Source organism: Copadichromis virginalis, linkage group LG19 (genome assembly GCF_057382275.1).
Source record: "Copadichromis virginalis isolate Kocher_CV1m ecotype Utaka linkage group LG19, C_Virginalis_male_GT1.1, whole genome shotgun sequence".
In the NCBI taxonomy this organism is placed as follows: Eukaryota; Metazoa; Chordata; class Actinopteri; order Cichliformes; family Cichlidae; genus Copadichromis; species Copadichromis virginalis.
This window is the reverse complement of record NC_140636.1, coordinates 22,341,153-22,364,610: the sequence shown is the minus strand read 5'-3', so window position 1 is coordinate 22,364,610 and position 23,458 is coordinate 22,341,153. Positions and strand designations below refer to the sequence as shown.

Here is a 23,458-nt window from a genome sequence, read left to right as displayed (position 1 = left end):
AAAGAAATCACTGACACTGCACGCACAAACAAACACACAAAGGATAAAGTGGAGAACAATAAAAAATAAAAATAGTTATATCAGGACTTTTTTTGCTGTTGTGGATACACAGAACAGAGTATTTACAAACCTGCACTCTGTAGGAGATGTCATCTCTCCGTACTGTGGAGACAGTGGGGTTGTGTTGCTGTAGGTGTTGATGATGGTGATGGTGCTGGCTGAGGGGGTCTGTCACAGTGTTGCAGAGGCCATCATTGCCCAGTAGGCCAACCAGTGTGTGGCGTTTGCAGGGAGGTATGCTGTGGCTGGAGAGGGAGGCCGAAGGGCCAGCGGGATCAGAGGTGGAGCCCAGCCGGAGCTGCAGAGATGTAGGGAGCGTGCGTAGAGACAGCTGGCTGGTAGAGGAACGTCGACAGGGCTCCAGGCCGGTGGTGGAGGTGCGAAGCGAGGAGTGGCGGCTGCTGCCATAGCGGTATGATGACGAATGGCTCGCCACGGAGGCCCGGGCGGGAGAGTGCCGCACCAAACCCGACTGAACCGACTGGGAACTTTGACTGGTGCCTGGACACAAAGGGGAGAATTGGTTAGTTTTCATACTATGCTGTTAAAGGCAAAATGTGACAGAGGAGCAGTAGTTCTCACCCAGAGTATGTGGCTGGTATGAGTGAGGAGGGGGAGGTCCTGAGGTGCCCCCCTGAGATATTGAGCTCTGCTGAGAGTCGCCACCTGTCCCATTCCCACTGCCGCAGGACAAACCCCCTGCATCTGAATCCTCGATATTTCCGCCACTATTACAGCCTGCACCACAACCTTTCCGTAATCTGACAAGAGAAATCTTCACATTAATCTCAACGCAGATCCAAAATATACAGAAGAAATACTCAACAGAGAAGAACAACACAATAGGAAATCCAGCAAACCTGTGCCAGGTGCTGACAATAAAGTTGCGGATGTTTCCGATGCTGATGGGACCTCCCAGGATGTGTCCGAGCTGCGGGTGTGAGTTGCAGTAGGAGGTTGTCAGCGGGGATACGTAGATTGGATATCCAATAGGCTGGTCGCAAGAAGAGTTGATCATGTTACGCAGAGCCTGCTTGGCGTTCTGGATGCTCCCACGCTCTGGATTTCTATTTCTCAGGAACACTAACTCCTGCTGCTGCCCTGCCCAAAGTCCTCGGACACATTCTTTATTTACCTGCAGCAAAATTCACAAGTTTGCATTAAATAACCCGGCTTAGAGTGAGTATCATTAAACCGTTCTGTGCAGTCTGTTGACTCTGTTGCAGACCCACCTTGATAACCCGGAAGCTGAGGTATCGCCTATTGAGCATTATAATTTTATACTCGTTGGTTCCTTCGTCCAGGACGTGGCGCAGAGCTAGGAGCGACGGGGCGTTTGACAGAACGGCACTCCTCCAGGCAGGGTCCCCTTCGTGAGCGATGACCAGGTTCTGCTGGTGAGAGGAGATGGCCTCGAAAAGAACTGCTGGCTCATCGTACTCGTCGGGGGACGTGAAGTGGTCCTGAGAGGGAAAAAAAAAAAGTTGAGAAGATAAAGTTGAGTATAGGGTTTAGGACAGTTTTTGTCTCAGTAGGGGGCTCAGTGGGGCCACATTCAGGGTCTCACCTGGTGTAGTTTGAGAGAGATTCGGATACCAGGCACCACAACTTTCCTGAGCAGTTCCATGTCTGCAAAGATCCACTCATCTCGCACTGAAGAGATGCGAAAATCTCCTTTAAAAAGAGCATGAAGTCCATAAAGGAAAGACTCCAGATTGCTGTGATGAAAAGAAGAAGAAGAAGAAGAAGGAAAAAAAAAAGATTAGTCGGTACTCTTTATCTGGCTCACACAGACAGAGAGAAAATAGGAAAAGACAATGAGTGCATTTATGCTTAGAAAGATGTGCTTTTGAAAGCTAAACAGGAAAACTACAGGAACAATTGTCACAACAAGTCAACCTCCTGTTACTGTTTACTCTCAGTTCATGACACATTTGAACTCCTTCACTCACAATACAATAACAATTACTAAATAACCTGGACATATGATGGGCTGCAGTTCCCAGAGCTCTCCTTCCCAGCACGCACAGTCCAAAGCAGAGCAGCACCAGAGGTGAGTCTTTCTCACTGTCCAGTGGCTACAATCCAAGCAAAACATGAAAGATTTTAGAGGGCAGCTTTTATCTCCAAATACAGATATTTTCAACATGTCTCTGTGATCCCCCACATAGTTTTTTATTTAAAAAAAAAAAAAACAACCCCCCATATCATCTGACAACAACTGACGCAAATACAGGACCCCTTTGGGCAGTAACAAGATGCAATGACTTTTTAAAGAGTGATTAAAATCAAACTGCTCAAGGGATTTAAAGTCTTTGAAGATCTTAAGTTGCCACTGTCATGCTATTAGAATATTTTTTTATTTATTGTGACAATGCAATGAAATATGCTTTGCTTGTACAGCTGGGGGGAAAAAAGACCAATAGCCTGCTGCAATTTGGGGGACAATAACTGTTCCACAAGCAGAATTGAAGGCCTTATTACCTTGGCCCTTCGGGAGTTGCAGTACTGGATCCAGCCCAGATAGACACCACAGAAACTGTCCCTGGAGATGCCCGCAAGCCGGTGGTCATAGTCCTCATCAATGTTGGGATTGAAAGTGGGATCCAGATCGACATAGTTCCTCTCTCCACATCCCCGCAGGCCATCTTTCATGGTCTCATTGGCCAGCCATTCCTCCAGTTTAGGAGAAGCAACTACATAGTAGATGATACCCTGAGCACAGAAAGGGATGATGCATTTAGAACTTTTAGAAATCCCACACTGCACTAAAACATTCTTCTCTCGTGTCATCCCACAAACCTTGACATAGTAGGTGGTGAGGATGCGGCGTAGATCGAACACCTGCAGCATGGAGGCAGCGCTGTTATCAGTGATGCTGTAGCCCTCCAGAACATATTTGGTGACCAGCACCTCCCACGCCAGCCAGCGCTGCCCAAAGGCAGCATTAAAGGATAGGATGTGAGGGAGATGGCCTGGCTCGCAGCAGCAGCAGCCCTCATCTTCCTCCACCCCTTCAGTGATGGCTTCGACTTCCCTCTGTTGGCAGTAAGTTCCTGTGGAGGAAAAGTCAGCATGTTATTGATGCTGTGTGGGACACAGGTCCGTTCCAGTTCAGTCCGGTAAAGTGCAACGAGTGAGAGAATCGTGATTATCATTAATAGTTCAACCTATAATTTTCTGTTAACTAACTCGTTGATTAATCACTTTATCATTGGAGCATTAATCCAATAAACCGGCAGAAGGAAGATGCTCTGTAATAAACACAAAGCTGCTGACAGAAACTGGTGATGAGTGTCATGCTTTGGGGTGTGCCTCCAATTCTATAAAACGTTTACTCCGTCACATGTTCTCAGCTAATGTTTCAGCAGGTTTATTTGCAGCACAAAGCTTCAGGCTGAATAAAACAAAGTCACGCTGATGATAAAGCACGACCAGGTGTGTTTGGGAAGGAGATAAGAATGACTAAACAAATACAGTGGAATGCCACTGATGAAATATCTCAAGTAGTACTTGTAAATAATTCTCAGGGTTTAGTTTGACCTCCTTAAAAAAAAGAAACAAAAAACAAAACAAGTGCACAAATATGAATGGAGATTGAAACTGCAGATCTATGAAATGCCAAACACACTTGAAAGCCAATACGTGTCACATTTATTTTGCTCTATGGCAGATCTACGATGGGAACTGGCTTCACAATTTTAAAGTTAACTTTGTGCTGCTACACTACATGGACAAACATACTGGGCCACCTACACATTACTCCTACAGGAAGTGTTTGGCCTTGGAAACTCATGTCATGAAGCTCCTTGTCCACAGTTTTCATGCTGATCGTAATGGAAGAGGAGGTTTGGAGCTCTGCAGTTACTGAGTCAGCACAGCGTTTGCAACTTTTACACATTACATGCCTCAGCGACCCCACCCTGTAACTTCATGTCATCAATTCATGGTTGAGTTGCTGTGGTTCTTGCACGGTTCCCCTTTGCAATAATACACTTACAGTTGATTGTAGAAAATCCAGGAGGGAAGAACTTTCACAAAAAGATTTGCTGCAGCAGTGACGTCCTTCTACAGTACCATACTTGAAACCAGTGAGTTCTTTAGAATGACCCACAAACGTTTGTTAAGACAGATGGCTAGGTGCTTAATATTATACACTTATGGCCATGGGACTGAAAAGGCCTGAATTATAAGATTAAGAGGTGTGGGACAATACTTTTGTTCATGTGGAAATATAAAAATCTTGTAAATAACAGAGGTCAGACCAGACAAAATAATAATTACACAAAGAATATAAAGAATATGTTGACACAGCTGTCCAAGCTCTAAAACTAACTGAACGATACATACAGCCTGTTTAGTGTGAAGAGTAAAAGGAGAGATGTGATATGGGCCACAGGTCTGACCTGACACTTGAAAATAATGTTTAATGAGGTACACTAAAAAGTCATAAAATACATTTTTACAAACACTTACAAAACGTTAGACCACATGATCTTGGTTAGGTTGACAAGACCCAAATAAGGTTACGTTTGAAGATTGTTTATAATATTTTAGTCACTTGGGATTCTACTTGGAAACAAATAAGACTGATCATATTAGCTGTAGTGAAACACCTGTTTTCTGAATTTCTTTTAACCTTCAGTTCTTGCACTACAACGCATTTGTTAATAATTAATTGTCATTAATTAGTGACTGAATTCCTGCAACAGCTGGTTCAACACTTTTTACAAATGGATCTCCTCACCTCTGAACTCCAGCCCTCGAAGCTGAAAGGTAACAAGGCCGTTACCAATTTCTATGAGGTGCACCAACGCGTTCAGGTAGTCAGAAGCCAAAATGAAACAGTCCCCGGTGCTGAAGTTTCCCCAGCGGCCCAAGAGGAGGTCTCCACAGAGGCTGTGCTGCAGGGAGCGGGTCAGGTGCTCATAGAAGATGGAGTTCAAATTGTTGTCGTCAGAGCCTGAGGACAGATGAAGGAAGGAGTAAAGTACATTAATAAATCACACGTCACTGCTTTATTGTGTAACCAGTGTGATCACTAGGACACAATGAGGATTTAAGTCTGCCCCAATTAAATATCAACATTTAAGCAAGCAATTCTCTGGTTACAGTTTTAACCAAAAGACATGTCGTCACCTGGATTTCTGTCCAACTGAGAGGCCAGTCGAGTGTTTGAGTGATCCACTCTTTTAGTGCTGCAAGAAAACGGAAAAGAGCAACACATTTTAGAAGTGCAAGAAAGTGTCAGAAAAATGTTTAAAAACAAAAAAACTCTTCACTTGTAGTCTCTCTCCCAGAACTTGACAGGACGGACATAAGAAGTGATGAAAATGGCGCTGCCCAGAAAGGGATTGAGGGGGGTGGAGAAGATTGCTGACACTACAGCCTGGACAAACAGCATGGCAGAGTCTGATGAGGCCTCAGGTCAAGGTCATTTGACAACTTGCTACAAGAAAAACTACAGCCTCAAAAAACAAAACACTTAACATGTTATAACAGGAAGAATTTACTGCAGTGCTGCAGACCAACATAAGAAACTGCTGACTCAGTCTATAGTATGCTGTGATAAGAGACAGCAGTGAAAGGATACGAGGCACGGCAAAGGGCTGAGCAAAGGCGTGGAAGGCTGAACCCCACGTGATCTGCCAGGGGGCGATGTAGGTGTAAACAAAGTGCAGCTTATAGAACAGCTCCCACATCTTAAAAAAACAAAACAAAACAAACCCCCCCCCCAGAAAGAAACAGTCAAGAAACCAGTAATATGAATCATCCACCTGTGATATGATATGTATGCATGTGTCTTGCAGTTAATCAGAATATTCACTCAAATAATTTAAATACATTTCTCTCACCTTGCTGAAAATGATAGACATCAGGAAGAGGTCAAGCAACAGCGTCTCTGACAGTTGACGGTAGTCAAAGGTGAAGAAGAGGACAGTGAAGAGGATCGTCACATACTGGTAGGTAGGACTGCTGTAGCAGGAGCGAAGCAGTTTCAGGCCTGCCACTGTGATCATCAGTGCGCCGATTCTGGAGCAACAGCAAAGAACATTTTTTGTTTTGTTTAAGTACCACGCATTCAAACTTGCATCACTCTAAAAAGCTGATAGAAATCAGAGAAAGAGTCACAAAGAGAAACAACGGAGTCCTCACTCGGTGTCGAGTCTTTTCGGGCTGGCCAGCTCTCTGGCGCTGCCGCTGAGCTCGTTGAGAATAACGAGTGGATAGAGAACGTTCTTTTCCACAAACAGCAGCCACACGTGCAGCTTTTCAAACCACATTACATGTGCTGCATCTGACAAAAGAGAGGAAGAGCATTTGAGATGATGAAGAAAATGAAGAAAGAAAAAGACTAAATAAAAATTATTTTTCTGATTTCCCCCATGTGACTCAAATTCACTGTACTTACCCCTGACTTCAAACTGGTAGTACTCCTTGTTTTTTAAAAGAGGGTGAGAGAAGCAGTACCAGGGTAGCTGCTTGCGAACTTGAGGCAGCAGGTAGTGGGTGAGCAACCCCACCGTCCCCAGCAGAGCATACAGGACATAACTGAGGAAAGGCTGCGGAAACACAGAGATGCAATAATGCTTACAGTTTGTGTTTGCTGGTTTTAAGAACAAGAAAAAATAACTGCATGGATCATCATGAGTGTTAAAAGAATATATAATGTAACAATACAGCACACATTACATTTGATTTTCTGTATTCAAAACCAAAGAAATGACTGTACCTGCAGCGCTATGAATACTGTGCTGACGTGGATGGCGAAGTAAAGGACAGCAATGACCACACAGACGATCAGGTCGGACTGCAAACGCTCATTCTAAAACATTTGAAAAGAAACACTTAAGGGATCAAAGAAACAAAAAAAACTATTTTAGACTGAAAATTAGAACTGTGCAACAATTTTAACAACTAAAATTGATGTATACTCACCACTGAAGACCTAAGTTTCTCTGGCAGAGGGTCCTGGACCTCTGACAGGGGGTCTTCTGGATTTTTGTCTCTTAAATTGGGTAAAATCTTGGACTGTACCAGTGAGCTGTAAATCAAAGAGATGAAAATATTACCGGTTTGAAGGCCATCAACCTCCTGTGAGGGATTATACAATCAGAAGGATCGCAGAGTCAACATCTGTTAACACAACTATTTGGTGAAGCAGTGTTAAGCTATTTGAACTGATTTCAGGAAATCCATATCTAAGATAATCCACAGAATATGTTTGAGTAGAAAGTTCACACTTAACTCTTAACGGATGAAGCAGTTAATGGAAAATCCTTATTTGAACCAGATAAGGCATTTTCACCCATCCAACCATTAGGACCAGTTTTGGTTTTAAAAATCATGTAATATGTGAATTTTGCTTTAATACAAATCAAAGCTGTGGTGCATGTCTGTAAACTTACAGGAGGACAGAGGGGTCACTGCTCTGCCGGCTCAGGTGGTAAGACACTGCCACCAAGAGGCCACAGAATACAGAAAATAGCACAGGGATGTGATGAGGCTCCCAGGTCTCCTGAAACACAGTATCAAGGATTTAACACACTTCTGGGTGTCTGACCTTATGTTGCTGGTATATTTACACATACAGTTTGTTCATGTAGATGCCTGATGTTTCCAAAACTACTGGATGGACTACCATGAAACAGTCCAAGACGAATCCTGACAATAGCTTCTTTTCAATATGCTAAATTATGGTTCTGTGTATCCTCTATCCTGCCATGACCCACAAATCTCTTCCTCCAACATTATGACAGATCTTTTAGCAGATTAAAAAGAACATAGAGAAGAGGCTTCTGGAGAAGCTAGGAGTGAGCAAGAACAAATGTAGCCTATATGTGGCATAGACTACATCTGCATAATTTTAAATGTTGCTCTTCCACATGTGATGCAGCTTATTCCCACGAGGCTTACTTTGTAGTGCTATGGATAAAGACCAGCAGCCAGTATAACAGAACATAGCGACATAGGGAGAGTCTCTATACCTTCTTGTTTCATGTGTTAAATCTAACACGTTTGCAATGTGGTTTGGCATCACGGAAAGCAACAGTTAGTCTTATTTTTTATTTTTATATTTAACACCCACACCTTTATGTAGTTAGGTATACTGTACAGTAATACTTTACTTATATATGTGAATAAAAAATACGTTTTATGGACATTTGTACTTAACCGTTTTAAAGGTAATTCAGATGTGCAAAACATCAATACAACGATTAAAACTGATGCTATACGAGTAAGAACTCGTATAGCTCATAACAACTCAACTATGGATGTGTCTCTTCATCACATCTCTCTCCCATCCTCACCGGGAGGACGAGAAGCAAGTGAGGGAAGCGAGGAGACATGGAGAATTAAAGGATAATGAATTAGGACAATAAATATCAAGTAGTGTATCCTGGTGATTCCACAATAAATTCTCTACTGCAAACTGAGCATCACAGTTTTTAGTGTCGAGTGATGTTGACAACAACTAGTTGGACTGAAATTCGACACAATCATTCATGTTTTCCTCAAACGCCAAGAACAAGAATCAGGTACTTCTTATTTTTTCCATTTATTGTCACCACCTCAACAAAATACATTTTTTTTTGTATTTTTAACATTATAGATCAAGAATACACTCCTCCTTGAGCGTCACTTGCACTTTGTGTTTAGTCGTTATTAGGCATTGTTTGCGTTCACCTTCAGAGCTCCGTAGCAGAAGCCGTAAAGCAGAGCGACAGTGACGATGCTGCGCAGGATGCTGTACAGTGCTGACAGAAGGCTTGTAGAGGCTGCAAAGGGAACAGGGAGGATGCCAGCAATGAGAGCACTCAAACTGACAGCAACAAGGGCAGGCAGAATTGAAATCAGCACAGTGGCCTCTTATGATGCCTGGTATATCATAATGTATAAGGTAAAGCAACGTGGATAAGTGGCTGACGTCTCATCCTGTAGAGGTCAAAGTCACCCCTGCAGAAAAGTTGTGTATCTAAAAGTTACTCACCATTGCCCCCGAACACATGGATGTCCAGCTGCTCGAAGAGATACATGACGAACGTGTTGACTTGTGGCAGCAGCCCCACAAAGAAGATGATGGGAAAACACAGAGTAAAGACTGCAGGGAGAAGCAAGCAAAGCAAAATTAAACACATTTATCATCCTATAATTCTGTAATTTGCAGGAATCACCTTTCACACACAGGAAACAATACCCTGAGGCTCACTTCAAATATTACTGGTTCCTAATAGTGTACAGCAACGTCTCCAAAGACAATGCAGCAATAATTATTGATTATGGGTTGATGAAAGGAGCATTTAATATCTATATAAACCAAAAGAAAAATTTTGTTTTTAGTAGAGATTTGTTGCTCACACACAGTCTGCACTTTATGACTGTTGCAAAATCAATGGATCAGATCCCAGAAACCTATTTCATACATCTTATTAATGGTGGCAAACGTTAGAACCATTTGGATTACTTTAGAGATTTCTGAACTCGGGCTATTTTGTCAGTGCTTCCATAGTTTAAAACACTTTCAACATTTCATGATAGCTGCTGGGTTGTTTGGTTATTACTGCTCACACCAGGAATTCTACATCAGATGAGTCCTGAAATTTAACTCTTAATATTCTCAATAAATTTTTCCAAAAATGCTTTTGTCAGCCTTGAAAGTTCCTTATTTAGTCATTAATATTTTATCAGATAAAGTGCTTATGGCCACTTGCAGGATAAGCAAACTTTTTAGGGCCCTTAATATGTTTACTTATAACTTTTAAAGCATTTCCTGGCCTGGATTCAGCCTCCAGCTTTCGCACACATACACACCCAAACTGTGCTGCTCAAAGTTGTCTTGCTACGTCACCCCCTTTCATTAAATCACTTCTAAAACATCCAGGATTTAGCATTTTGGCATGTTTCTCTTTGACTTTCCTTTAAACACTGATTGTTATTCACAGAGTACAAAGAAGTAACAAGGTAGTGTACTCACCTATGACGAGGTCCCTGGCAGAGGTGAGCACCAGGGAGCTGGTGAGTGCGACTCCATACAGGGTGAAGCGAGAGGAAGTGGTCCGCAGGCTGCTGTAGTGGAGAAGCCAAATGAGGCCACAGCACAGGCAGAAATAGACAGGCCGGCTGTATGCTATGATACGATTATGGCCCTGCAGGGACAAGGGTATGAGGATACAAATGGATCATTAAAGAAACATTTTTTTTGTGGTTCAATATAGCTCAGTAAGACATACCCTGTGTATTAAAATAAGAAAAAAAGGAGAGAAATCCTAATGTTTTACATTTTTCTTTCTAAATAACAATTGTCTGTTGTCATAGTATTTATTAAGCAAGATAAAAAGCCATAATGCTAGCGTGCGCACTTGTTTTAAACCTTGGATAACAGCAAAAAACAGTAACTGCCAAGTGTAATACAACAATCATTCTAACAATCGTTCTTTAAAGGCATCAGTGTTATATCAGCCCCATGGAGAGTGACACAGGTATAAACAGAAATAGTATCAAGTGTAAGGTTTCACAGGAGAAGGAGGATGCATATCTGCAGCGTGCAGGTTGCAACCCAAGAGGCTATAAGATGTCCTGCTTTTCTACTCTGGGAGGCAGCGACAGCTCACGCACCACCAATCAGATTAAAAAGACTTTTTTTTTTATCTCCCCACCCCGAAATGTCGAGAAATGGGAAGGAATAAAGTCCTTGAGGTGAGATGAGAGGACACCCAGGGGGAAAGAGAGAGAGAGAGAGAGAGAGACAGAGACAAAGAGTAAGAGAGTGAGCTGTGGTCTAAACTCTGACCAGCTATTTAAAGCTTGTGCCTGCAGCTGAGTATGAGCTGCATTAATAAACGACACCGTTTCAGAGCAGGCCACTGACACAAGGGAGGGAGGAACACCCAGGCTCATAAGGAAGGGGTGGGGGGGTGGGGGTGGAGCAGCATCATCTTTCAGGACCACAACAAAGCAACAAAAAGCTGCTGAATAATAACTACAGAGCTTCAAAGTACTACTGACTTTCTACTTTTTCTACTTCTTATATAAAATCCATTTAATATCTTGTTTTGATGTCATTTCTCAATAAGTCTCCCTGTTCTAATGATTTGCAAATGACATACTTACATGACGAGGGGAAGAGGAGTCTGGTTGAACACTCTGTCGATAAAGAAAGGCACAATTAAAATGATAATGTTGACATACCTCGTACGAACATGTTATTACAAACTCTCCTAAGTAAAGAAATAAATCATTTTTATTTTTGCACCAGCTATTCCCTTAAAGGCATAACAAACCTCTGCAGGCATGCCTAACACATTTTGCAGCTTTTAAACTGCTTCTTTGCAGCAGTGCTCCTCTGTTGCACTTTAAGGTTGAGTCCTGTACACCCAGCTACTCACCTTTAGTAAGGAATACTGGCAGCTTGCAATGACGAGGCAGAACTGAAAGACCCAGATATCAGTGAAGAAGCCGTGAACCAGCAGCACGGAACCCAGAAAGGCCACAAGGACAGCCAGCACCACTGCCAACACATTCTCTAAAACCTCACGGTTCCTGTAACAATTGGGAAAAAGTCAATTCAAAAATTATTTGGAAGATTTAACAGAGAAGAAAAAAAACTGTTCCAAAGACTGGGATCAACAAATAAATAATGTCAACAGCTCTCCATTTAAACTGGCAGCATGTGGTGATGGGTCAGCAAACTGGAGCGACTTAGGAGGATAATATTGACTGCAGAGATCCACGTGGTGCTTTAAAAAACAACAAATCATAAATCAATTCTTTCACTGCCAACTGTGGTTATTCTTCTTGCTGCTGTTGAGAAGCTTACAGCTAGACAAGTCTGACTGAGTAACTCCCACATAGAGATAATTACAGGCAAGTGATAGAAAGCAGAGACTCCAAATCCCCAAGCAAGATGAATGATTTTATTTTCAAAGACTTAACAATGTGGCTGATGTTCTTGCTGGATCCAGAAACAGAAACAGAATTGACAACAGTGCTGTGCAAAAGTCCTGAGCTATCCTGTTTTTGAAGAAGAAAGAAAAAGAACAAAAACTCTCTTAGGCATGCATTCTTAAGGTCTGGGTTCTGGGGAAGCCAGTCCATGACCAAAGGTGTTGCATTGTGTGTTTTTCCATCCAGGTATGCTTTTAGTGCCCTGGCAGTATGTTTGGGATAATTGTCATGATGAAAAATGAAGCTGCTGCCAAAAGCTAATCAAGGTTAACCCTTTCTTCTCTTTTCTGATCAGAGCCATTTCTGTCTGGCCTCCTTCCAGAACATAATCAATGGGTTACTGAGGGTGATCTCTGCCTGTACAGCTTACTACAGCTACACTTGGGAAAAACTTCAAACATAGTCTTCATTGATAGATATTGAGGTGTCATAACTTGTCATTAGGGAATGGGGTTGTCGTCAAATATCATCTTTATCGCAGGAAGGCCTCTTATGTTCTCTGTTATGTAAACACACACAATGCTTGAATGATTCAGAGGTCAATGTTAATTGGCTTTAAAAAATAAAAATAAAAACGTGAAGTGAAAAGGATCCCATGTCCAAAGAAAAACTTTGAACGACCTTCAGAAAGCCTGGAGAACTATTCCTCAATTCAACTTTGGAAACAAAATATAAAGAAATAAGGTGTGGCTCAGGACTTTGGCTCAGGACTTTAGCACAGTACTGTCGATTACCATAACAGCTTTTGAGTTTACTATTTGAAGACAAGACTTTTGCAGGAAACTGCTAAACAAAAATGCTTACGACAGAAACTTAATATCTAACATCCTAAAATGTTCACAACAAAAGCTGACAGCAGTATAAAGCCAATGTAATCAACACAAATTAAAAATTACGGCAAACAAAACAAACAAAGCGATCCCACCAAGCTGTTGCTACAAAATGTTTCACAACAAAAGCACTGTTAATAAGCAGGGATTGAACGATCTGATATACAGTATTGGCCCAGTAATGACCTAATTTACTGGATCGGATATCGGGGAGAAATAAAAAATAAATAAATAACCCAATCCATTAAATATCACAAAAGCGCCTCACAAAACTTGCGACATGGTATAACCCAGGTCATGACCTTAGCACGACGGAGGAGTGTGCGTCACGTGATTGCGTGGCTAGCGTGTGCGAGATCAACTTAAAAAAAAAGTTAATCTCTGAATGTTTGGAAAGCATTCCCATGTTAAGCTTAACAACCAATATCTGGAGCTCGGACGTCTGTCCGATGTCATTGCTAAGTCTGACTGTACAAAGGTACTGTACAATAACAAATGTGTTATTACAAGAATGTTTTTTAGTTGTTTTTTTAGGGTTTGGGCAGCTACTGCCTTTGTCTGCTAATAGTGCACTTCATTTGTTTTTCAGAACCAAAAGGGTTTTTGAAATTTGCACTTTTAATTTCTTGAATATTACTTTATATACTTAGATTTAAAGTTCTGCATAAAGCTGCCCACTTTCAGGATGGATGTTTGGATGCCGGTCACAGATAAATGGTGCTAAAGTTTAAATAAAAAGATCAGTATTGCTGGACTGAGATATATTTTGGGTGCAGTGTATTTCTTGCATTCAAGTATAATAGCTTTAGCTAGAATAGCTTTACTGCTTTGTCCTCTTAAATTTGTATATGAACTAATACAAAATGCAGCAACACATAAAAACAAACAAACAGTTAAAAAATAGACTATAACAGATTCATATCAGTATCAGGAGATATCCAAATTTATGATATTGGTATCTTGCCATCTCTATTATTAAGTAAAAACTCTGATCTAAAATTGTTACATGAGGTGTAGCAGCCTGAGAGGTCATGTCGGTGAGGATCTGGGTGTGCTTTAGCAAAGCTTATGCTATGACCATAATGATTCACTCCAAGCTTGTTCAGACATTTTTACAGTTTGTTTGCACATGCTGTGTTTCATTTACCTTTGCATTAAATTAGCAAAGGTCATCCCTGTCTTAGTGGAAACAGGTGTGGTAGGTGCAATACTCTGCTTAACCGTAAAACACAAGCTAACCTGTTGATCTCTTTGAGTAGTGAATGTAATGCTGTAATTCTGACTGGACAATGGAGAGCAGATTGTAGTTTTGTTTGTTTGTTTCAATTAAAGGCTTCTTGTGTGATTTAAATAAAGGCCTGTTTTTTTGTATTTTGGACTAGTAAACCTCAGCTAATAATGCACAGATAGATGTTTTTGCAAGCTGAGACAATTTCAGGTATACACTTATAAAGCAAAGTAACATCAAAAATTATTTCTATTGAATTTCACTTTATTCTTCAAAAGCAGGCACAAAATATCCTGCAATGGGTGACATTTAAGGAAAATTTATACATGTATGTGCTAGAGATGGACCGATCCGATATTAGTATCGGTATCGGTCCGATACTGACCTAAATTACTGGATCGGATATCGGAGAAAAATAAAAAATGTAATCCGATCCATTAAATATCACGAAAGCACCTCACAAAACTTGCAACACGCCGTAACTCACCTCAGAACGTTAGCACGTCGGAGCAGTATGCATCACGTGATAGAGCGGCTGTGGCATGCGGGACCTGTGGTCTGGATAGCATTTGGAGCTTCGCTAGCAACCTGGCATTTCATCTCCGACAAAGTTATCCCCGAGAGAAGTAAAGCAAGTGTGTAAGTCCATCTCTGAATGTTTGTAAAGCATTCCCACGTTAAGCTTAACGAGCGACTGCCTCTCGCTCTCCGGCTGCTACTTCAATCGTGAAACTGCTTAAATGATCAGCTGATCGGCTTTTCTGTCGCGAGTCCGTCTTTGTTTTTGGCCCACTTTGCACCAGAAAGAGGAAACCAGCGGCTGAACAACAGCAGCACGTTTAAGCTTGATAAGCTGTTGTTAGAATTTATTTAATATTACTTTCTACACCAGGATCGTTTTCTACGTAGCTGACGCTGGTAACTGTGCAGGGGCGGATCTAGCAAAGTTTAGCCAGGGGGGCCGATAGGGCATTAACTGGGAAAAGGGGGCACAAAGACATACTTTTCTTTCTTATTCTCATTTAAAATGTCTAGCTTTTAATAAATAATTATCTGACACACAAAGTTTTAATTTGATGTAAAATGAATAGAAGTCAATTACTGTATATAGTGACTATTAAGTCTAATATATATACCCTAGTAAGCTATAGTACTTTTTCCTTTGGGAAGGTACCATCTGTGCAGTCTGCAATTTTGTTGAAGAAAGATGTTGAATCTATTTAATATTTCTTGAAAAATAATTGATTTCTGTGCATTTTTTTTCACACTGCATCAAATTAAGGTTGATTACGTCGATTAAGCATCATGAGGTGGCGCGTGAGGGGTGGTTCCCTATTTTTTATTTATTTATTTTTGTTGTTGCTGGGAGTTGGAACCCTATTAGTTAGGTTGCTTAATATTTATGCTAAGTACTCTTTAAAATACCAGAATAGGGAGGATGGTGTAGGTTTAAGTTTATTAGATTGATCAGTATTGCTGAACTATGAAATATTTTTTTTGTATACAGGTATAACAAAATAGCTTTAGTGTAGTTGTTGTTTTAAACTTGAGTATGAACTTGCAGACTTGCAAAATGCAGCAAGATATTTTAAAAAACAGTTTTGTTGATTAAAAAACACTATATCGGATTCATATCGGTATCGGCAGATATCCAAATTTATGATATCGGTATCGGTATCGGACATAAAAAAGTGGTATCGTGCCATCTCTAGTATGTGCTTGAAATACAGTTAGGTAGTTCTTAAGGAGCCGAATGCTCTAGGAGAAATGTCAGTCTCAAACTAGGGGATCTCTTTTCGTTCATTAGTCAGACACTGCTGCAACCCACTTGGCCTGCTTTTTAATTTAATTGGAACTGATTAAATAAATGGCTCATGCTGTGATAGGCAGACATTTCATAAAAAGAAATATCAATTTTCTAAATAATCTAATTTATCTAAAAAACAAACCGGTTTTCTAGTAGAAAAGTTCTAGACAAGTCCAACATTCAGTATTTTTGAGTCCGACTAAATTGTGATGAAGTATGCACGTGACACACCGAATTTAAAATTTGCATTGAGGTCACCAATGGTGCTTTGTAAAAATAAAGCTGAAGCAGATGGAAATGACCTGATGTGAAGCCCTACCTGTCGAACAGCGCCAGCAGGGTAAGTCGGTCAAAGTGCAGGCCGACCCACAGGTAGGGGAGAAGCCACAGACGGTAGTACTGCTTCGCTTTCCCAGCTGCAGCAGAGCCCGCAGGATCCTCTTGTCCCAGTGGTGCATCCTGAAGCTCCGGACTCAGATCTCCGTCCTGCTGTTCCAGCAGCTCTGGGTCCATAGTCAGCAGACGGTTCAAACGGATCTGAGGGAGGGAGATCTATCCCACAATCAGACAAATGTCCAAAAGACATGATTTGGAATAAAGAAGAAATTGATTACATTACAACAAGATAAAGAGATCATATAGGAGTAATAATAAAGCTTTAACAGCATTAAACATTTTCTTTTAGTACAATTAAATATTTGATTTTGACACAGGTCAAAGCTTGCACCATCACATCCCGTTCACTCTTCAAACCCTATGAGCCCTTGTTGCATACTTGGTTAGACAACACCACTGAAGACATCTTTGTTGCATATTGGCAAAAGAAGCAGAGCACATACAGTACTTTGCAAAAGTCTGTAGCCACCCTTCTCCTGTGTCTTTATGTTTGGCTCTCAAAGAGCCAGACCTTTTAAGTCTTCTTTAGCAATAACTTTTAGGCTTACATAAAAAGGCACCAATCTCAAAGGTTAAAGCAGTGTTGTGTCTACACATAACAAACAACTTAGCAAAGAGCCAATTTTAAAGTGTACCTTGAGACACCTGCCTGTTGCAAAATATACAGTTTGTTCCGGTTTCTTTAGTTAAATAGTTTAACAGACAGAAAATACTTTTTTGCAACAACAGGGTGAGTCCTAAAGAGCTATTTGCTGAAAATCTGGTAAGTGTCCTAAAAAAAATTTTTTTAATAATGAAAACTGCAAAGGGAATGACAAAGAAAAGAAGTGGCAGGGTTAAAAACAACTAACAGCAGATGAACAATCTCAAAGTCTTTAGGAAATAAGAAAAACTCCAGCTGAGACCTGAGAAAAGATTTAACAGATGTATCTGTCCTTTCATTCATGGACTGTTTGGTGAAACCTTCTCAGATACATACTTGCCTAAGGGTTGTTAGAATTACGTAAACAGTTTTTTTTTCTTCTTATGTACTGAATTTGCACACATGTATCAAATTGTAAATTGCTTCACCTATTCCCCATTTCCTGAGCAAAACAAAGAAACGATAGGTGGCTTGAGAGTTTTGCACAGTACTGTATAACCACGTAAAACCATTTTAAACTGGTCAAGTAGACATTTGAGATGTGAAAGTCTCCTTTTTTTTCACAAACATACATGCCAAAAGGAGCTCACTGGTTGGGTACACACCAGGTCATGAGGGTAAAAGCGAACTGAGGTAGAACTGGAGAGGTGGGAGTCCGTATCCCTGCGGGGTATAAAGAAAATGAGAACACTGATGAAGGAAAAGCATCTGCTGCAATTACTGTATTAAACCATGATTCATTTCCTGATGACCTCAAACTAAATAGCCAATAGGCAATTTGCTGTGTTTTTGTACTGTACAGTCATGTTTTCCTTTTAAGCTAGGGTTCCATTAAAAATAACCGTTGGAGACATGAGGAACTCACTGCAGCGACTAGCAAAACACTACAATCAAGAAAAGGTCAGCAAGCTAACTTGACAAAGTTAGTAATGTATTTATTTCAATTTAAATCAAGGTAAGTGATCCGATTTCAAAACTCAAAAAATGCTGACCAAGCAAAAATCATCAGGGCATGTGTTATGGTGTTTAAATCCTTCAAAGCTTAATGAGAAGATTAAGACTTCTTCTCTTTCAGTGGCATTTTGTTAAATGTGAAGCTACTGCCATCAGAAAGTTCTTGTATTTTATAACAATGGAAACCAGGGAAAAAGGTCTAGCATGGTACAGAAGAAAAGGTAACAGAATCCACCCACGAGAAACCTTAGAGGTACTGGTAGATGCTTTCGTTTAACCAATCATTTCGCAGCTCTTTAGAGAAAACTGCTACCTCCTGATTAAAAACACAAAAAGCTCAGGGTTTGTATCCCGTCGTCTAAAAACCCACTACACAAATCAGGTGATCATTCTGATACTAACCATATGTTATTGGAGGCTCGTCTGGTTGCAGGTTCAAAATTGACCAGCGACATATCACATCCGCCAGCCTCATATAAAGAGGGAGTGAGCTTTCCTGGAGGCACACAACAAAAAGAAAGAGACGCAGAGTCAGTCCATGGAAATCACAAGCACAGAGTGGCGTCGTCTGTGGGAGTAATTTCATTAAATTACATGTTTATATGTGGAGAATTAGATGGATTTGACAATATTGCTGTATTCATCTGAGCTAATGTGATTATGCAGTGAAAGTGCCTCCTCCCAGTGGCTGTAGGCAAGTCACTCATTTCCTGCTCAGTCTTGACAAGTGGTCAGATTTTTCCTAATACATGTCTGTTGCTTCAGAGTAGTTTTACTGCACTTTTTTGTGATGAGGTACAAAACACCACCCAAAAATTACAGATGTACTAAGCCTTTCTATCAAATCCAAACCCTCCAGTATGAATCCACTGAATGTAATGGGTATTAAAAGTGTGGGGAAAACGCAATTAAAAAAAAAAAAAAAAAAAAAAGCCTCGCTAGACATTTAAAATATTTTACGTACATTTTCTGACTCTCAGTGATAGAAATTAGGATTCCAGCAAGACAAAAAAAAAAAAAAAAAAAAAATCACTTTCAGGAATTTGTTACAACCCATTTCTATTGAAGTCCTTTCTGTTAAGGACCTGACCGTTTGTGCAACGCATATCCTCCTGAGAACCAAGTTAAAGAAAAATCTCTCAGTTTAACTTTTTTTTTTAGTCCACTACAGAGAACATAACGAATAGGCGGGATCTCAGGAGGACATGGCATGATGAAATTTTCTGAAAAATTTCGAAAGATAATATACTTCATCTAGTTGTTCACAGATGTTCCAAAAACCACATCTTCACTTGAGTATTCTTTGAATCACCTTCACATCTAGAGTACATAAAAACCTGCATCAGACCACTCTCAGTCTGTCCTATACAGACAAGACAACGGGACAAGTGTACACACACACACACACACACACACACACAAACCATGCAGCATGTCACAAAAGTAATCTGCTTCTAGTTCAATTATGAGCAGGAGTAATAATCCATTCATCACTGGTTCTGGTGAAGAGTGCATGGCAGCCCCTACACAACCCCTTCTTTTCCTTGATGTAAGTGTTTAAATAGACATGCTTACGTATAGACATCTATACCAATCTGTTACAGTGCTGTCAGCATTGGGGTATGTGCTATGATGTGACCATAAGGTAACATTAATATCCAAGTAAGGTCAAGTATTAGCTACAGACCACAATATCACAGAGATAAATGGAGCATGGATAATGGTGCCAGGCTTTGACTGATTACAACAGTCCACCGACTGTGGAAAATAGTGCACTGCTATGACTGATGGCCATGGTCATATCTGCGACAACTCTTTGAGCAAATCCAAAATATCAAGCAGCAGCTTTCTAATCAAGCATGAGGAAAATACCACAAAATATAGGTCTTATGACAAAAATGACCAGATCTGTCACCTCTCCCCAAAGAAATTCTTTCCTAACTGCTCAGCTCTGTTCATGAACTCCCTACCGAAGTCCTCCTGCAAGCTGGTGGCACCAACAGTTGAGGCCTTGTCCTGAGAACCCTCCAGGTGTGCGCTTCCATTCCTGGCCAGCAGGGACGCGCTAGCGCTCAGCACTGTAACCTGGGACGAGGTTCTGGATGGCTGACTTTTCACCTGGGAAGTAGAAGGCTGGGAGGCCTGGTTGAGAGCCTCCTGAAGACTGTTGGGAGGAGAAGGGAAGAAGGGGAGGAAATGAGTGGTGGAGTCCAAGGGGTTGGTATTGCTGGCACATAACGTCAAAAGGTGAGCAGGATATGACGTGTAGTTTTGAAATGGTGGGATTTGATGCGGAGGCTACAGACTAATTTTTGCTCCTCACACAATAATCGTTTTTTGTGATGGTGTCAGACATGGTTTAGACTTGTGAATGAAGAAGTTATTTCTTATTGTTTCTCAAGTTACAATCATTTATAAAGCTGTGTACCTAACTCCATTCTTTTAATTCTTCTTAGGAAAAAAAATCTACTAAGACGTGAATGTCCTGTCAAACTTTAGATGGAGATTATCCTTAATGAAGCTGATAAATTCAGGCCTCTGATTACAACAACAGAAATCAGACTAATGAATGCAGACAATTCAGAGGATTTTCATCAAAATAATAAACTCAATTGCTTTCCCTTATAATGTTGGATTAAGAAAACTACCTGAGAAGGCAAAGGTGTCTAGTGGAGCATAAGTACATAAAGTAAAAATGTGCTGGGAGTGAAGGGACAGTGAAGGGTGGAGGAATCAGTGAAAGAGGGAATGATTTTGCAAGTTTATTGACCCCTGGCAGGCTGCACGCTTGCTTTTGTTGCTTAAGGCTCAGCATTTAGCAACGTGACCTTGTAAGATAGATTAAAGAAAACAGAGCTTTGCCTAGAGCACAAGTAAATGGGAGGGGGTTTAAAGAGACCTCGGAGGAACCTGATGTGCATCCACAGAAATATATCAGTGGAAGATTAACATATTTTTTCTTTGAGCATCGACACAACTGCTACTTTACATCTCTGAGTGGTTTTCTTCCTTTTAATCATTCTACAAACCGAGGAGTAACGGTTCATTTGTAGTATTCTGCAGGGAAGCATGGAGCACAGAAAAGATTAATACACTCCAGACAGTACTCTGATCTAATATAAAGGGTGCTAGAGACCTGCTGAGTTTGACACTTACTAAACTTGTGTAAAGATGTGATTTGCCCATGTAATAAAATGAATAAAATGTTGCATCAGGGATGTGATCGGGACAAGCCACAACATTGGAATTAAATTACATAAAGGCATTTTTTTTTTTTTTTTTTAAAAGAGCTTGAATTTAAAAGAAAAAGGTGGGGACATTAAAACATCTTTGTCCAGTGTGCTGAAAAACTGTCAAAACTGGGCTCTTAAAATCTAGAGAAGAGCAACTGGGAGTATCACAGATAATAAACAAACAAAATAAAAACATTCTATCGTCACATATTATTATTTTATCATGTCAGGAAAGACTGCAGACCTAACCTGTGACTTTTTAATGATCAGTATAATCAGTCTCTCTCTGCACAGAAAGTTCTTTCTGAAGGGCAGAGCAATGTGATACAGCGGGGCGCCTGTATTGCTTAACAAATCATGCGCACATCTGAGAGGAGACGGCGTGTCAGCCAAGTAGATTAGTCAGATCTTGTGGCCTTGTGCCTTTGAATTTGTAAGGACTCCAAGTGGAATTTAAAAGATTGGATGGGATGACAACAGGAGGAAGAGAGAAGTCTTGAGAAAAGGAGGACCAAAGAAACCACATGCAGAGTGGAGAAACCAGTCCAGTCATAAATGATGTCCCGTTTGATGTCATGCACAGCAGAAGACCGAAATTGGTGGTGATGTGGCACAGGAAAGAGCGCCACCTGGTAACATGCTCATACCAGGCAACACAACAATAGAAACGACCCCCTGCTCCATTCACGGCGTACCTGAGAGGAGATCCAATGATGGAGGTGGGTGGGGTGGGGTTACTCCCTGCGTTGTGTCGCCGCCGCACAGCCTGCCGACGAAATGTGCTACGTTCGCGGCGAAATATGACCGTCTCCTCACTTCCTGGGGCTGTCGTGATGAGAGACATCATTGGCCAGTTAGAATGGATAAGTTTCCTCTCTTTATGAGAGCTTTATGTGGACACGAGGACATGATTTTTCCGTGTGTTATGGCTGCTTTCAGGTACATTTTAAAACGGTTACAGAGCAACACCGAAACACAAATTAATGACATAGTCACTGAAAAATGAACCTGGTATGCATATCCTGCATCTTACTCTCTAAAGAAATTGTCTTCCTACACCTTTATTGTCACAATAAAAGGTACAAGAAAATATTCCCCAATATATACCAAAATGTGAAATATTTTAAAGATGGAGGTGCAGTATTTAAACCATATCTGATGAATTCTGCTGACAAGCACATGCTCTGGTCATGTGGAACTGGAGGCAGGATGATGGCAGAAACAATGAATTTTGCTTTTACGGCGCTACTTGATCTGTTATGACCAGCAGCTCCTTTTAGCTAAAGTTAGCACATCCGCTAAGTAGGCACAGCCTGTTTACGTCTTATGCTCCATCAGATAAAACACTCCAAGGGTCGATGGGTGAAAGACTAAAAAAGTATGCCAAACAGATAAGGGCAATAAAAGCAACAAAATGACACAGCAGCTCCTAGCTAAACTTAAGTATCTCCTACTAAATTTAGTTAGCATTGGGTGCAAGTCAACAAGGAGTGCTGCAGCAGCAAAACCACCCAGTGTATCAAGATGAGCCAATGTGGCCTTTTGTTTGCATGATAAATAATGCACAACTTATTCACTGAAAAAGTACTTAAGCTTGTCACAGAGGTAGGGTTTGAATTCATCGGCTTCTTCCAAATCGGCCAAATCTCCACTAAAAACCACCACTGATAACTTCAAGTGCAGTCACGGACTTATATTATAACACCAATAAATATCCCTCGACTGACTGTGATATAACAGTGTATAGTGAAGTTATGACATGTTTCTAGCCAACCAGTCATATGCCCTGGCATATCCTGCCTCCAATACTGTATCCAATCCCACGAGGTGTACACTCCAGAAGCCAAAAAATAAGAACCCAGACAGAGCAAATGTGAGATCAGGTTGCAAATTTGAAGAATGTGGAGTATGGAATGTCTATTATACTATCTGAGCTTTACACTAATAAGAGAGCTGCTGCTTGTCTAACCTCAATACAAAGCACACACTGTGCCATCATGCTAACTGATCTACACAGGGAACACTATGCTTGCCACTCCATGGTAACTTACCATGGCTACACTGAACGAACAAGAGAGACAGCATCTTGTCTGCAGTCTTGTCTCACGCACTCACTCCCACACAAACACACACACAATTTTGAGGCAGCTGGACGACTACACCTAAACAGATTAAAGTTGATCAACTTTACCAGTGTGCTCCTGTTTCATGTGCCAGAAACCATGAATATGACTAAAGGTTTCCAGCGAAGCAATGTTCACTGTGTTCAATACATATCCAAACCATCACCAGCGATTATGTAAACAATTTGCAAGGCAGGTAAAAACAAAACCAGACTAATAACCCTTAATTCTGTCTGCC

General features: G+C 40.9%; 1 protein-coding gene across 8 annotated transcripts in view; it reads right to left on the bottom strand.

The window, feature by feature from the left end:
• The window catches only part of pcnx1 (pecanex 1), a 37,358-nt gene that overhangs the window by 1,749 nt on the left and 12,151 nt on the right, over window positions 1–23,458 (bottom strand). For 2 of the 8 annotated variants that reach the window (XM_085442601.1, XM_085442598.1), the window contains exons 7-34: window positions 21,793–21,922; window positions 19,835–20,028; window positions 18,267–18,360; window positions 17,516–17,573; window positions 16,191–16,423; window positions 11,448–11,601; window positions 11,173–11,205; window positions 10,037–10,208; window positions 9,053–9,163; window positions 8,749–8,840; window positions 7,470–7,579; window positions 7,000–7,105; window positions 6,794–6,886; window positions 6,473–6,623; window positions 6,217–6,358; window positions 5,916–6,093; window positions 5,654–5,762; window positions 5,343–5,472; window positions 5,200–5,258; window positions 4,808–5,023; window positions 2,863–3,116; window positions 2,545–2,775; window positions 2,038–2,138; window positions 1,628–1,778; window positions 1,293–1,523; window positions 921–1,195; window positions 643–821; window positions 131–561 (exon numbers count right to left, since the gene is read on the bottom strand). In XM_085442601.1, the coding sequence (XP_085298727.1) occupies window positions 131–561; window positions 643–821; window positions 921–1,195; window positions 1,293–1,523; window positions 1,628–1,778; window positions 2,038–2,138; window positions 2,545–2,775; window positions 2,863–3,116; window positions 4,808–5,023; window positions 5,200–5,258; window positions 5,343–5,472; window positions 5,654–5,762; window positions 5,916–6,093; window positions 6,217–6,358; window positions 6,473–6,623; window positions 6,794–6,886; window positions 7,000–7,105; window positions 7,470–7,579; window positions 8,749–8,840; window positions 9,053–9,163; window positions 10,037–10,208; window positions 11,173–11,205; window positions 11,448–11,601; window positions 16,191–16,423; window positions 17,516–17,573; window positions 18,267–18,360; window positions 19,835–20,028; window positions 21,793–21,922 (4,418 nt within the window). Of the gene's footprint in view, window positions 1–130; window positions 562–642; window positions 1,196–1,292; window positions 1,524–1,627; window positions 1,779–2,037; window positions 2,139–2,544; window positions 2,776–2,862; window positions 3,117–4,807; window positions 5,024–5,199; window positions 5,259–5,342; window positions 5,473–5,653; window positions 5,763–5,915; window positions 6,094–6,216; window positions 6,359–6,472; window positions 6,624–6,793; window positions 6,887–6,999; window positions 7,106–7,469; window positions 7,580–8,748; window positions 8,841–9,052; window positions 9,164–10,036; window positions 10,209–11,172; window positions 11,206–11,447; window positions 11,602–16,190; window positions 16,424–17,482; window positions 17,574–18,266; window positions 18,361–19,834; window positions 20,029–21,792; window positions 21,923–23,458 lie in introns of all 8 variants that reach the window. The other 6 variants (XM_085442599.1, XM_085442602.1, XM_085442595.1 and 3 more) reach the window with 5 other exon arrangements.